At 39.7% G+C, this 16,347-nt stretch overlaps 1 protein-coding gene across 1 annotated transcript in view; it reads left to right on the top strand.

Annotated features, from left to right (window-relative positions):
- The first annotated feature begins 1,202 nt into the window (after nt 1-1,202).
- The window catches only part of polrmt (polymerase (RNA) mitochondrial (DNA directed)), a 57,992-nt gene continuing 42,847 nt past the window's right edge, over nt 1,203-16,347 (top strand). Inside the window, exons 1-5 of the mRNA XM_037769651.1 lie at nt 1,203-1,424; nt 4,678-4,776; nt 5,078-5,892; nt 7,128-7,261; nt 13,048-13,234. Coding sequence (XP_037625579.1) covers nt 1,274-1,424; nt 4,678-4,776; nt 5,078-5,892; nt 7,128-7,261; nt 13,048-13,234 — 1,386 coding nt within the window. The 5' untranslated portion in view covers nt 1,203-1,273. The remainder of the gene's footprint in view (nt 1,425-4,677; nt 4,777-5,077; nt 5,893-7,127; nt 7,262-13,047; nt 13,235-16,347) is intronic.

Here is a 16,347-nt window from a genome sequence, read left to right as displayed (position 1 = left end):
TATCCTTGTTTTCCTGTCTTTGTCCTTTCTGTGATGTTGTAAATGGGGCTGCTGTGATGCAAAACAAATTTCAGAACTGGCTGACAATAAAGTATAATCGTATTAAAACCATTCTGGCATTTATATTTAACACACTTAATAGATCCCACTTCTCAACATTTTGTATTTACTTATTTGCACTGTGATTATTTGTTATACATTGCACATCTTAATGCAAATATTTGTACATATTTCTGTGATGGAATAATTGATATACAAGTTATCTTTGGAAGGAAGAGGTCCGGAGCTGATGATGTCTTACAAAAGAAGGTTTATTGAAGCTTGATCAAGGAGAATTGTCAGGTCTCCACAATAGATGCTCTCTGCGTGAAGGCCTCACAACTCTGCCCTTCCTCCCCGGTGCTCAGTGTCTTACCCCTTATCATGTTTTGACTTACTCCGTTCCTCTGGCATCTCTGACCCTGGTTGCCCTAGCGACTGGCTCTATGGTCTCCACTACAGGCACAGCTGTACAGATAACGGTGGCTCCTCTAGACAGGACTCCAACCCAAGAATGTCAACAGAGGGACACTCTGACAAACACTCTGACCTTTCTACCAACAAGAGAGGAATTGATGGAAAATTCCATCACAATTTCTTATATAGATAGATGGATAGGTAGGTAGATAGATAGATAGTAACTTTATTGATCCCGAGGGAAATTCAAGTTTCCAGTAACACAGTTCCATAGTGCAAAACATGTTAGTAAAAAGGCAGTAAAAAAGTTAGGAAAAAATATAGGTATATAAGTATAGGTATATAAGTACAAAAAAATATACCAGATATAAAAATACAAGGATATGAAGAAAACTGTTAAAACTGAATATAGTGCAGGGTAACAGCTGTGATACAGGACTATTAAAAAAGTGAATATAGTGCAGAAGAGACTGTAAAAATTGAGTATAGTGCAGGGTAACTCCAGTAGCTTAGTCTATGAAAGTGCACTGTATGCATTATCTGTCCTGTCATTTTCTTATTTTTAATTTTAGTTGTTACTTATATTCCTTTACATATATTATGTTTACATTCTAACGTTATGTACATCATTTTTTTTTATTTTCTTACATGTCTTTATGTTCATACAAGAGCAACCAGCTGTAACAAGCCTTCTGATTCTAATCCTGCTCGATTTATCTGCGATCTTCTACTCATCCCTTTAACGTACGACGATCGCTCCTCGTTGACTAGCTTGGTCTGTAAAATGGCGTCCTAGGTCTCAGTAGTAACGCGGTTGATGAGACATGTCAACATGTCTCTGCTCAGAGTTTGTGCCTTTGCTAAATGTTTAAGCCGTCGCAGTTTATTTGGCATTGTTCGCGTGTCTCTTGCGGACCGCTGTCAGCTGTGTGTGTCTTTAAAGGACAGCTCAGTGAGACGAATATCAGGTGAGTGTCCCGGACAGTTACAGACAGCATGATGGACATGTTTGTCCTGTGTCCTCGAGGACTCTTGTGTTGAATGTCAATGTGTTTACATGCTCATCTAATCTGGGTTGTATCCAGTAGTTCTTGTGATGTTGGACGAATGTTGGATGCTTTGTTTGTGGACACGAACTTGATAGAGGTTAATGGGTCTGGTGAGGAGTTAGTAAACATTTAAATAACTTCAGATGACATAACTGTCTCTAATATATTGCTAGGAGGAGCTCTATGGGAAAACCTGCAGGACCTATCTAGTTAATTCAAGACTCTCATTAAGAACCCTGACTTCACTAAACTATGACATGACTTCACTAAACTATAACATGACTTCACTAAACTATAACATGACTTCACTAAACTATAACATGACTTCACTAAACTATAACATGACTTCACTAAACTATAACATGACTTCACCAACACATTACTACTGTGCAGTTAAATAATTAACAATTATTTTATTCCAACAGGAAGAGTAAATAATGCTTTGGAAAACACAACAGTATAAAATGTACTCAGTGGTGGAATGCATCTAAGTACTTAAATACAATTTTGAGGTACTTCTACTTTACTTGAGTATTTCCATGTTCTGCTACTTTCTACTTCTACTCAGCTACATCTCAGAGGGAAATATTAGACTTTTACCTCCACTACATTTATCTGACAACTTTAGTTACTTTTCAGATTATTAATACAACATATAATCACATTACAATCAAATTACACATATTACTGGGAGCATTCCATATTTAAAACACAAATATTGACAATTTGTATTATTATTATTATTACTAGTATTATTATTATTATTATTATTATTATTATTATTATTATTACTAGTATTATTATTATTATTATTATTATTATTATTACTAGTATTATTATTATTACTATTATTATTATTATTATTATTATTATTATTACTAGTAGTAGTAGTATTATTAGTAGTAGTATTATTATTATTATTATTAGTAGTAGTAGTAGTAGTATTATTAGTAGTATTATTATTATTATTATTATTATTATTATTAGTAGTAGTAGTAGTAGTAGTAGTAGTAGTGGTGTTTTTTTGTGTGTGACTCAGGGAGGGCGGCGCCCTAGCGCCCTCTATTGGCCGGCCGCCACTGCTCTATGGGAAAACCTGCTGGACCTACCAATTATCTAGCTAATTGAAGAACCACTCCCATTAAGAACCCTAACTTCACTGAACTATAACATTACTTCACCATAGCAGTGTCATTTCATTTAGGACAGAGGTTTTCAAAGAGTTTCATGGGAAGGATCAGTGAATGGAAGTGAAAAATATTACATTAGTTATCAAAAGATCACATAGAATAGCCTAAAATGTGTGTGATTTTGGTTAATGAGAGTTCAGAGATGTTAGTAGTTTGGGGGGATTTTACTGTTTTTCCTACTTTCCCATAGTCGGGAACTAGTAAATGCCTTCAGACAGACCTTTTTAATTTGGTGTAGTCTGAAGTTATGTCAAATACTATCTTGGCTCAATTGTTGAGTGTCTACGGCAGGGCCCGGGAACCTTTACCATCAAAAGAGCCATTTTAGGCAAAAAAAGAAATCTGTCTAGAGCCGCAAAACATTTTCAGTGAGGTAGGGGCCACATTGAGGGAAACAAAAATCTAAGATTTTGAGAATAAAGTCACAACTTTACGAGAAAAAAAGTCATATTACCAGAATAAAGTCATAACTTTACAAGAAAAAACGAAAATAACTTGTAAAATTACTACTAATATACTACTATAAATATATAAACTAATATTGTTTTTATTCTCATAATACTACGACTTTTTCTCTTAAACTTCTGACTTTATTCTCATAATATTACGATTTTTTTCTCATAATATTATGACTTTATTCTCGAAATCTCCGATTTATTTTATTTTCCTCAATGTGGCCCTTATACTCCGCCGTACCGTCGTACCATAGACCTACAACAATGATAAATAAAAATGAAAATGTAAACAAAAAAAACAGTTATCCTTTTCCACTAATTTTTTTAAAAATCCACGGAGAGCCGCTGGAGAAGTGCTAAAGAGCCGCATGTGGCTCCAGAGCCGCAGGTTGCTGACCCCTGGTCTATGGTGTCAAATAACATAATAATGATCCCATAGGGCAGGGGTTCCCAAACTTTTTGGGGCCAGGGATTTTCCAAGGACATCCTCTTAATCATTACACAGATTAAGCATAATGCTTACTACCATTTGTACTCCTAGATGTCATTAGAACTATTTGTATTCTGAAACTTTTCAACCTAAATACTTCAGAGCTGTTTCATAGTGATAAACTGAAACACATTTCAATTTGAATTACGTTAAGATAAGATCTATACCTTCAAAACAGAGGATGATTTAATTCAAATTGCATTTGGACTCATCTTGACATCATTTATAGCCCAGATTTCAAGTAAATTATCTTAAAGGCTTTCAGAAAATGAACAGTAGCAGGACTGGCATAGTTCTTATAAATCCATATCTTTAAAATTATCAGTTAGGCCGACTTTCAGTAAGTGCTTCAACTTTAACATAATGAACTTATTGCTGTGTGTCAAAATCATATCAGAGATTTCTATTGGCCCAACGCTAACGTGGATGGGAGTAATGGACACAATATACTTGTTTTATTGCCGCAAATGATCCTCATCTATAGATATGCACTTTATGATGATAGAGCACAGTTTTATGAATTATAGCAAATTATTTTGCAGACCCCCTGACAGAGTGCCACAGACCCCACTTTGAGAATCACTGCAAGGGATCAAGCAAATCTAAGCAAATATACTAAGGGTGGGTGAGGGGGCGCCTTTTTCCAAGCTTTGTCTGAGGGGAGGCCCACAGTATCTGGGTTACTGAGACTTTGAAAAGTCCTGATTTAGCCCATTTTGGCAGACTGTGTGGTGGCTGAAGCTCAGGTGGTGGAGTGGGTCAGACAAAAGGTTGGTGGTTCAATCCTCAGCTCCTCCCTATGGCTCCTCCTGGTCCTTGAGTGGGACTCTGAACCCCAAAATGCTCCTTGTGTCTATGTGGAGAAAAAATGTATCAAAGTGAATGTAATGTTAGAAGTAATTTATGTAAAATTGTTTATTAACAGTAAGCAGAATGCTATTGTTTTTACTTACTAAATACTGTCATATAGGAAGTAGAGGCATGTTTATACTTAATCATTATCTCTAATGGTCTGTTTTTTTTTGTTTTTTTTGCAGAGACACCCTTGCAGCTTCAAAGAAGAAATGTTTCGCTTGTAATCCCAAGGAGAGAAGATGCTAAGACGCGTGTACTGAAACAGTCTCAGTTGTTAGACGGTATGTAATTGTAGACGGCAGCTTGTCATGCTGCCACATCTCTAACCCCCAATGCCACTAACATGTTATAAATAATTGCAGTTTCATACCAAATACTGATATTTCAGATTTCCCAGACAGTTTTTCTTCTCTGTATGCTGCCAGCTCAAACTGCATTTGTAAACTGTTTCGTCCAAGACTCCTGTCTGGGAGATGTTAGAGTAATTACTAGTTCTGTCTGTCTATTACTCTGAAACAGGCTAGTCAGTAATTTTGTTTTCTCACGTTAAAAATGCCTTTTCTATTTCTCTCTCTCTCTCAGTGCTTGAGGCCAGGATCCAGCAACTCCAATCTGACACCGTTTTAGATGTCCAGCATGCAAATGTGCAGTTTGTTAAAGCCCCCTCTTCTGGAAGAGGGGTTTTATCTGCTAAGGGTCCCAAAAGCACACCAAAAGAGAAAACTGACATTCCTAAATCAGGAAAGACTGTTGCTAAAGGAGCTTCTAACTCGCGCTGGATGGAAAAATTGAATCAGGAGAATAAAAACAAACTCACAATACAGCTCCGTCAGAAAATACAGAAGAATGTGAAGGAGAAACCTACAGCCAAATCTAAAGGTAGCAAAAGCAGCTCGTTGTTCCCCGGTACATCACATAAAACCATATCTACCTCTGCTAAAAAGACTGTGCCTTTGATTAAGAACAGCAGAAGTTGCACGGAATTGTCGGATGAGATTCATGCAGCAGTTTTTTCAACAGTCACCTCCGCTGCTGCTGCTGCAGCGGGGACAGCAGACATGGCACATAAAGTATCTAAAGGGAAACAGAAGGTCTCTAAAAATCAGGTTCCCGGTAAAGAGGACCAGAAGCAGACTGTTACTGATGCCCAGGACAGGGCCAAAGAGCTGGCTGAGGTGGAGGACCTGGAGAGGACAGGACGCCTACAGAAGGACAGCAAGGGAACTGCAAGTGGGGACATCCAGCTGAGCATCTGTTGTTACCTGGAGGCGTGTGTGTTTGCTGGGAATGTTGAGAGGGCTCACCGCTTCCTGCTCAGCCAGCACAGAGTCATCAGTCGACGTAAACATCTGAGCACGGATGTCTACAACATCATGATGAGAGTGTGGGCCAAGAAGGTGAGTTCAACAACTAAAGACACTAAGGCTGCGGTTGAACAGTTTTTTTTTTTTACTTGGGGAGGTTCCTAAATGAATGAAGTGACCCAGAAGTACCTAGGTAGCAGCCATGATAAGGATACACTGGAAAATCCTAACGAAAGAAAAGGAGAAAATGCCGTCATTGTCTAAAGTGACGCACCATTCGGCCGTTTATAAAACTAATTGGGATTCATGTTCAGGGTTGGAAATTAGCAACAACCACTGCTGGATTTGCTTCACTCACCAGCCAGAAAAACAATGGTAATCTACTGAGTGGTAGATTTTGGAATCCACCAGCAACAGTGGCAGGTGGACAAAAAACTTAATTTCCAACACTGTTCATGTTGATAAATATAAGTGGACAGTGACAACCATTTCGTTTCACTTCATTTTTTATTTATTTATTTTGAACATCTAACAGCCTAAGTAAATACAAAACAATATCCTTTTTTATTTCAATTCCAACCTTGGTAATGAAGTAATATTTTTCACTGAGATATAGCAATATCATTTACATGGGTACACACATGTGTCCGCCTTCACATGTAAGGTCACCTCCAGGTATATGTGCATACGTGCTAACCCACGTAGCTATAGTTTTCCTTCTGTTAGAGTCCATCTCTTCTCAAAAACATCCTCCATATTCCTTATTTTTTTGATTTCCCTTTTCCATAACTTTTACTTCTTGAATTAAACTTTTCCATTTTATAAAATCTGGGGGTTTAGTTTTTTTTCCACCCTTTTGTTATTTGCTTCAGTGCTGTGATTCTGAGTATTCTAAATAAGTAACGTTCATCTTTACCGAGACCAATCGGGGGTTTCCCCGAGTATGATATGCTCTGCTTTTAAATACAGAGGGTTTTTTTGAAAATGTCTTCTATAAACTTCAAAACTTTTGACCAAAACAAATTCAATAGACTGCATGTGTAGAAAATGTGTAAATGATTTCTGTTACTTTCGCCACAGTTGGATGGTACTTGTGTACTTACTTGTGAATGAGATACGTTCGTATTGTAAATACTCGCACATACTCTGGCTCTCTGGTAGTTGACAGTCATTAAATTGCTTAAATGAAGTCTTATCTTTGGTCAGTAATTTTGTTGAGTTTAATTGTTTCCTTGGTGTCCATAAACATTTCTGGAGTAAACATTGGTATAAAGGGAACGTTGAAGTAAAGTTTAATGGTCTTGCCATGTATCTCTCTCTGTTTGTAGGGCACATTAAATCACATCGGCCGCATATTTATTCTGCTAGAGGAGGCTAGTCTGAAGCCAAATCTGGGATCCTACTCTAGTGCCCTGGAGTGTATGGGCCGCAATTCCAACTCCTCACCAAAGAGCATCTCAAGGTATGTACACACTCACAGACACTCACACGCCACCCATGGACAAGACTCATGAAGAGCTGTGTGTTAGAGAACAAGCACTAACAAGTTTGTTCAGTATCATTTGATTTTTAACAAGAGGGGCATTACTGTAAAATCATGGGCCAGAGATTTGAGTTTTAAAGGAGGGCAGTGGTGATACACAGTCTTACCAGCAGGGGTCATGCTGTGCTCATGGTTTACTCTTCAGCACATCCTCTCTGAGTTCTGGCATACACTATTTATCTATGATTGGAGCCATGATTGTCACTATTTATGAGTGTTGTAATCTAAGAATAACAGTGTCAAAGAACTAGCAAACAACCCAACAGTTTATTTTTTTATTGCTTCATGTTTTTTATTGTTGGGTTATTTTTGATTTAGCTGAGGGCTGTGTGGTCGGATGGTGGTTTTACCACTTTGGTCACATGGGGATTAAGGAGTAGTATAACCTCAAGAGGCCCCAGTAGGGCTTATTCAGTACATGTGCAACTAAATATATACTATAATGTTTTTTAACCCCCTGAGACCTGCGATCCCGACATATATATGTTGCATAAAGCAGAATATTTGCCCACTCCCACGTTGATAAGAGTATTAAATACTTGACAAATCTCCCTTTAAGGTACATTTTGGACAGATAAAAAATGTACGATTAAATATTTCAATAGATTGACAGACCCATTGCTTCTTTTAATAGTTTTTTGCTTGTTTTATAGTCTGTGATTCTATTTTCATGCTAAATACTTTTGTGGCTTCAACAATATGATCTCAACTGGGATGATGGTAAAAGCTTCTCTTTGCCGTTACGGTCCAGTTGTAAAAACCAGGTTGTCTTGTGTATCAGTTGTAAATTAAGGCATGCTTTATTTTGTGTCAGAGTTGGGTGTCTCTCCTGTATTAAGCTGACACAATCAAGTGTTCCTAACACTTTGCACCTCATTAGCTGTTCCTTTCCCTCCTTGCTGATATTGTTTCCATGGCAACCCAGCATCACGGTTGTTTCTTAAATGTTTTGTCGATTTGTGGAGGTTTCCGTTGTAATTATTGTAGCTTTTCACAAGGCCACTTAGAATTGTTTTGGTTGTGGCAGCATGCTGACACAGAGTGTTAATGAGGTTGGCGTAGACTAATTAAATTGTTACAAGACAGCAGAGCTCTGCTGTCGTGCACTGTGGTGTATTTAATTTATTTTTGCTCAGACAACCTTGCACATTTTACAACTTTTTTCATCAAGGTCATCCTTGACAGCCAGTAGCCCAGTTGCGTCTCAGCGGTAACTAGGTCATCCTGAAAAATCACTGTTAAGTATTATTAATGAATTTGTTATGTCACTGACTGTGTGTCAGCCCCACATTTAGATTTATTACATGACATTTAGCTCATACAGTATACACCTACTGGGTACAGCTTCAGCAGAACACCACACGTGTCACAGTGTGTGTGTCTGTTTGATGGCTGCGAATACAATCAGCTGGCCTGCCGCCCAGGCAGTGGCAGGGTTCATATTGACTTTTCTTTTTTTTCTTAGGGGCATAACCTTAGTCTGGAGTTATTATAGCAGGAAAACCTACAGGGCACTAGCGGTATTTGTTTCATTTACCCCAATGCATGTTGATATATAGACCCCGTTGAACAATGCACTTTCATATAGAGCTGCAGTGAACGATTATTTTCATTGTCGATTAATCTGTTGATTATTTTCTCAATTGATTAGCTGTTTGGTCTATAGAAATAAAGAAACCAGAAAACATTCACATTTAAGAAGCTGGTATGAGAGAATTTTTACTTTTTTGTCCTTAAGAAATGACTCTAACTGATTAATCCATTATCAGAATAGTGGGTGATTAATTTAATAGTTGACAATTAATAGATTATTCGTTGCAGCTCTACTTTCATGCCCTCTTTGAAATGGGCTACCTAAGTTATGTCCCAGTTCAGGAGTTTCCTCCTTCACAGTCTGCTTTTCAAGAATACATCATGACATGTAGGCGGGGCTATCCCAGTCCAAATGTTAACCCTCAAATACATCGCCCTCAAAAATGGCAGCTTCCCTTTGGTAGATTTTTTTTTTTTTTTTTTGAGTTTACAAGTTGACAAGATCTGCCTGAATGCACCATAAGTTTTAGTCTTTTTGAAGTAAAGGTCCTGACAGACCAAGCAGACAGTCGGCGGTCGGACAGTTTGGGGCCGTCGGTGAGCGTCTGTCGGCCTAGTCTTTGTGGTGTGTCCCGTACCGTCAGCTTTAGTCTGCACATGTCATTTCGGACGATTCAGCATGTTGACTCGGCAGTGTCGCCCGTCGGAGAGAGAAATCATTCAGATTGGCTGTTCAGCTTAAATTAATCAGTGCAGGAGAAGAGAAACGCAAGTGAGTAAAGTCAAGGGGGCACACAGAAGATGCTTCTCATTTTTCATCTTCATCTTCAGCTCATCTGATCATTCCAATACATGGATATTTTCATGATATGGCCATCTGGAATGAAGCTAAATGGTGAGTTATAGTGGTGTGAAAGTGGTCGGCAAATGCCGCTTTGTTTTATGTACGAATCATAACAACGGCTTGTACATCCGCTGTCCTCGGTTTTCCAGTTTCCGTTTTTGAATGACGAACACAGACTACCGTAGAGAGTTATTTCCTCTCACGCAGGCACAGAATGTACGTGATGGTCGTCCGTTGGCTGAAGTCTTTGCGGTGTGTTCAAATGCAACTTGTCGGTCAAGAAAAAGGCGACGTGAGGCGAGGCAACAGTCGGCCTTCATCGCCGCTAGTTCTTTGATGTCGGCTTGGTGTTTGGGCCTTTTAATAAGCCTTATGAACTGTTTTATGGATTCTGGTATGGAGAGTTATTTCCTCTCACGCGGGTGCAGAACGTACATGATAGTTGGCTGTCGGCTGTAGTCTTTGCGGTGTGTTCGAGTGTAACTTTTTGGCCAAGACAAAGGCGACGTGAGGCGACTCGAAGGTCGGCCTTCGTCGCTGCTAGTTCTAGGAAAAGGAGTGCAGGTTCAGCCCACACAACCTTCAGTCTTCTAAAGGTCTGACCTTTATAGGCTACTTGTCCTTTGAAGAAAGCACCTTGTGAACTGGAGCACAGCTACTGTAGCTTCCAATCATGCAAAATAGTCTGAGAAGTGATGAAATATCATCACTCTGCATTTCACTGCTGGCTTGATTAGCTGTTTGAAGGCTTCATCAGCCTCAGTCACGTTGAGTACTGTTACACAAACCACACACACATGGAGAGACACACATAGTTTCCCCCTGGACCCTGGGAACATCACCCTATGCAGCGTGGTCCAATAGCGGGACAGGTGGCAGGGCAGTAGGGTTGTGGGTAGGTATCAGGTTGGTCCATCGATCACTGTAAGCTGATGCTTGTATGACATTGTTGTTCTGCAGTGGTGCACTCCTGCTCAGTCTCTGGCCCAGCAGCCTCTCTTTTCTCTTACAGTCCTCACTATCATCATTTTATCTTGTCACTCAGTGTGTTTGTAGTCCGCCTGTTCTTTTTCTTTACTGTGTTCTCTCCCTGTTTATTATGGCCGAACTGCTGTACTCTCCTAATATCACTCTCTGAGGTCTCCCCAGCAGCATCCTTGCCCTCAATGTACCAATCTGTTCCCCTCTCCTGTGTCTCTCTCACACACGCACACACTTATCCCTTTAAGTTTCCCTCTTTTGTAAGTGCTGTGTCCTCTAGAGCTCTTGGCTCCCTAGGGTGCAGCCGAGCAGTCACCAGGCTGATTATGCTCTATCTTTCAACCTCTCTGCTCTCTTTGTTCCTCTGGACCACAGTGCCAGCACCCAGACTAATCCTCTCTTTGTTCGAGGCTCTCTCATTTACTCAGACCAAAATTGCACATTGCATCACAGGAGAATCCGAAGCATGAGTGCAAATACTAAAAAAAAACTTGACCTCTTTGGCTCGCTTTAGAAATATAACATACACTTCAAACACAAGACAGCATATTGTAATATAATGCTGTCTTCATTGTATTCATTGATGTGCAGAAGCCTGCTCACTTCTGATTAGATTAAGTCGGTAGAAGTTGCTGAGCCAAGGTTTCCTCCACATGTTAATTAGCGTGCTGTTATTTATAATTGTCTTGAGGGAAAGGTGTGCAGGGTGAAGCAGTGTTCCTCTGTGGTCGATGACAAATGGGTTTTCCTTTTCTGTTGCTTGGCTTAGTCATGTAGTTCTGTTATTAACCTCTAGGGAGCAGTGCAACCAAACATGGTCTTTAGGCTCCTCAGTCGTCGTTTGGCAGGGACTTTAAAATGTGCATGGCTCTAACAAGGTTTTACTCAAACTAGACATACAACATCTGTAATTACACATTTAAAAAATAATGCACACTATAGGTCATACAAATAGCATACATGGATGACATCCAGTCATTGTAAAAAAACATTGTGTTGGCCCAATATATAGACCGGAATAATACATCAATGTACAGCTTAATAACATTATATACCAAAAATTCATTAATCATTTACACAAATAAAATATTAATCACTTTAGTCCCTGAATCTCACTAATCACGGACGAATATAGATCCACCAGGCTGAGCATATTAATTCACAGGCTTTCTGAGTTACATATATCAAATTGAGTTATAATATAATCACGCTATTGCACCTCTCATTTGTATTCCAGTAGCTGGTTTGTTGCACATTATTAGTATTGTCTTTATTCTGCAGTCCAGTCATGGAGACGGTGCTCTCTCTAGGAATCTCTGGGAGATTCTGTTTAAATAAACATTTCTCTGATGTCGTCAGTGCCCATCTGCCTCTGGATCAAACTCCTATTTTGAGTCTGACAGAAAGGCCCCGTCAATGCAAATACTTCGATTGATATTCTGCGACTGTCGATCAGGGCAGGCGAAACATACACAATGATCCCACAGACAAGGGAGCTTTTTAAAAGCTGAATTAATCAGTAGCTCAGCAAGTTATGTGATTATCATCAACAGGCATGGGGTCACAAGGTTGAAAACTCTGAACTTGTGATCAGACTCCAAATCTGTTCCATCATGATAACCATAATCTCCCACGTAAATGAAAATCTACTTAGTCGCCCGAAGGGCTGGTTCTCTGGCTAACTTTCTGAGCGCTAAATCTGAACAAACACTGAGCTAACCGGATGGGAAGGAAAAGTATTGTAATTACTTTCTGCAACAGAGTTGTAGGGAGGTTATGTTTTCTTAATCTTTGAGTGTATATATACGTCTGTTACTCTTGTTGGCAAGATATGAAGAAAGAAATTATGACATTAAGTGGACCTTTTACCCTCACACAGCTATTCGAGAATAATATTTTAATAGTTATTATATTTCAGTTGTTTTAGCCATAGTTATTAGGGGTGTAATGGTACACAAAATTCATGGTTCGGTATGTACCTCAGCAAAGAAAAATGCATAAAATAACTTTTGTTTTTCATTTATTTTGAAATTATTTATAATTTTACAGTTGCTCATTGGCAATTATTCTTACTTTAACAGTTAAGGCACTCAAATACTGATATATTGTCAATAAAAGATGGATAAATAACAAAAATAAATTAGAGAAATGTCTGAATTGAACTGTAGCTTGTGCTCGTTCATACAGGGTTGTCCATTGAGCTTGATTGACCCGGCGAACCGGGCTAAACCACCTAACATGCTACAGCGCTGCTACAGCTGATAGAGAACAACTGGTGCGCTGCCAAAATCTGCTTCAGGGGCCAATAAAAACCTGCTACACCAACTGTATGTCCCTGTATGTCCAGGTGCCTGAGCCAGATGGAGGGGGATGGCCTGTCTGTGGACGACCTGTTCAGCCGGTGTGTGTTCCGGCAGGATGAGAGAGACATGGTGCTAAAGGCCGTGCGCATCGTCCAGCCCGACTACCAGCCCAACCTCAACGCAAGCACAAGCCAGTGCGCCTCATCTCTGGTTCAGGACTTCTACACACAGGTACCACAGGCTAGCTTTCACCTGTACCAGTGGCGATATGAATGGAGGATAGAATTTCAACAAAATTTGCACTATAAATAATCATGCTGTCGCTCTCTGAATCTATTTTATGTTAACAATAAACACTTAATAAGACCGGGAAACTGTGTCATACCTGTCTGACTTCTTTCGTCTTCCAGTAGTTATAGTTAATCCGGGTACTGTCACTTGGAACGGAGCAATCCATGACAGGGTTTGGGCAGCAGCTAGCTCGTAGTTTCCACAGCGAGGAACAGTACACAATTAAGGAATCTCGGACTATTCCCATCCGTACTCTACTTGGTCATTATTTTACTATCTAACTAGCTAGCTACCAATATGCCATGCCTGTCGCTAGCCGCGGGATCATCTTATATAGCCTCCAGAACAATATCAGTGACGGCCTATTTTCTCAATCAGCTTCTGACTATGAGCGATGGTCATGAAAAAATAATTTTCTGCCAAAGTTTGAACAGGGATGTTATTTTACATGCGATATTTCTGTTTCTTTGTCCTTGCTTTTCTCACTGGCTTGAAGTGGGCGGGGGGGTCTGTTAGAAAATAGGTTATGTCACGTACTTCTGTGCACCAATCAGCTGATATTCCTTCTAAATAGTTTGATCAGTGGTCTCCATAAAGGCCGATCAGAAGAGCCAATCAGATGAGGCATTGATTCTGAATTGATACGTTTACTCATTTGTCTGCTTTCTCATCTGCTCTGTAATTCGCTCTAAGAGCGACACAGTTGGACACACACACACGGCTCGCAGTGCTAATGTTAAATTAACATATAGACTGTAAATTAACCTATACACTGACATGCGTAACCAGCCAAAATTGGTTGACAGTTGATATCCCTAGTCTCTGCCATGACCTGCACTTCGTGAGTTATATTTATCTAGAAACTGCAGGGGGCATTATGTTAAAGAGTGATTAATGTATTACTATAAATACAGATTAAGAGTTATTTTTATCAAGGCTGGGTCTTGTGTATGTTTTGAGAGTCAAATCTGGGAAAGCTGTCAGAAGGCTCCAGCGTGACTACGAAAGATTTGATTGTCACCCCTTCACAGCCAGACAGGCACTGGCCTATTTATAGTGAGCCAACTCTGCTTTCTAATGGGTCCCCCGCTTTCCTTGCCTCCTCTCCTCTCACCTCTCCCCTCCATCCCCTCTCCCTTCCCCTCCTAAGTCTCACATGATTCATTAACAGCCTTTTGTTCAATTGCACTATTTTTAGCCTCAATCCTTGCACCATATTCACTTTGGTCTTCATCTGTGTGACGTATTTAGCTATTTTTTGTCTACTTTATGTCTTATTGTTGGCCTGTGTGTGTGTGTGTGTGTGTGTGTGTGTGTGTGTGTGTGTATGATGGTAGCAGCAATCAGCAGGTCATGTATTTTTATCTTAAGAGTGTATGTGAAACTATGCCACTTGGTGAAATGTGAAACGGGTCAGATGTGACTGCTCCATTACAGTCGACTCTGATTGCATTTGTGAGGCTGTTTATCGGACTATGACTGTGACTTTCTGGCAGGTTGATTTAATGACTGAAACGCTGCCCAAAGAACTGGTCCACTAGATAACAGAGGAGCAGACTGGATGGTCTCCGGAGGATTTAGAGTCAGTGTTAGCAGCAGACACACAATCTAATTAGAATATTGTTTGTTGTTGTGAGATGGAATTTTGATTAAGCTGATGCTCGTACAAAATGCAGTTTGATCTAGTTTCAACTTGTCATTAGAGATATTGTGCTATTCTATCATTTGATTATTGTTTTCATCTGGAAACTGACTAACAACTGGCTTTGTCACAGTAGGGACAAGAAGGAAAAACATTATAGGTTTGGAAATTAGAGTTCATTCAGTTTGACAAAGTACAGTCTGTCCAGGTCAAAATGATCACTAGAAGCGGGTGATTACATCCCAATTTGTTGTTGTTGTGCATCATTTCTCATGCAGATTACCATCTAATTGACATTTGTATATTTATTACATGAAGACAAAGTAATGAAACGGAAAGCTTCGCTATTTACTGCCTTTTTACCTCACCGAGGGTGAGGCACTGCCATTTTTGGCCGGCTGTAGCTTGAGCATTGCATGCAGAACGACGCCCCTTTGCCCGGGCTCCTCGTTCTCTTACCCGGTAGCGGCATGGAGGGAGATGGGTGCCGGTCTGCATGAGCTGCCGGCGCTGCGGTGCCGAGGAGCCGGTCAGCAGAGTTTTACTTTAGGGGCATTACGTGACCAGTCATTATCAATCCACTTGACGAGGGCGGCTTTACCCACATGTGCTTTCCCCGTGCACATTTGTTTTTTAATCAGAGAAAATGACTTTCCTTTTCCCTTTCCCCAACGGTCCTCGAGGGAAAGTATCAAGAGAGTAAAGTAAAAACCAAAATTCAACTAACGTTAGTCTAACATAGTTTTAAAATGTTTTTCCTACATGTTGTCATGTAAGAAAAGATCCAAAATGAACACTGTAAGCGGACTACTTAATTACTATAAGCAAATTATTTAAACAGCATTTGTAAAAGAATGATTCTGCCCCAAGCTTTTTGATCCATATAGGTGATTGATCACTGTATTCACATGAAATCGCACAGCTGCACTTAAGCAATATTGCAGTACAGTCCTTTTTTAGAGCTTTTTGCTTTTCTTTGTACACCAGAAGCTTCAAGTTTGTACTTTAAAAACTATTGTGGCAGCCCATTTCTCCCTGGTCTACTGATAATTTGGTGTTGGCTTCGTAGCTCATTTATTGTTATGAAGTTGCACTATTGTACAAGAGCTGTCTGGTGAGCAATTTATGTGGCAAACTACCTCAAGCTTTGCTCTGGCTACTATCCATGCTCCGTCTCTCCAAGGCCTGATTTACAGTCTATGCTGTCTGATGTTCTTACTGCTGTAATACATCTACTCATGTCTACAACCTTTCTACGATGTGTACAGATGATATCATTTAATAATCATTTTACTGCTTCCCTCGGCAAGGTCACTACCTCTTTAGATAATAATTGACTTTTAAAGCACATTTTATATCTTTACTTTTAGCAAGAAATGTGGCAGTGTCTGTCTGACAAGTCTGTTGCTTA

This window comes from Sebastes umbrosus, chromosome 5 (assembly GCF_015220745.1).
Source record: "Sebastes umbrosus isolate fSebUmb1 chromosome 5, fSebUmb1.pri, whole genome shotgun sequence".
Classification (NCBI taxonomy): Eukaryota; Metazoa; Chordata; class Actinopteri; order Perciformes; family Sebastidae; genus Sebastes; species Sebastes umbrosus.
The sequence above is the reverse complement of the archived record's forward strand: the minus strand, read 5'-3'. Positions and strand labels throughout refer to the sequence as shown.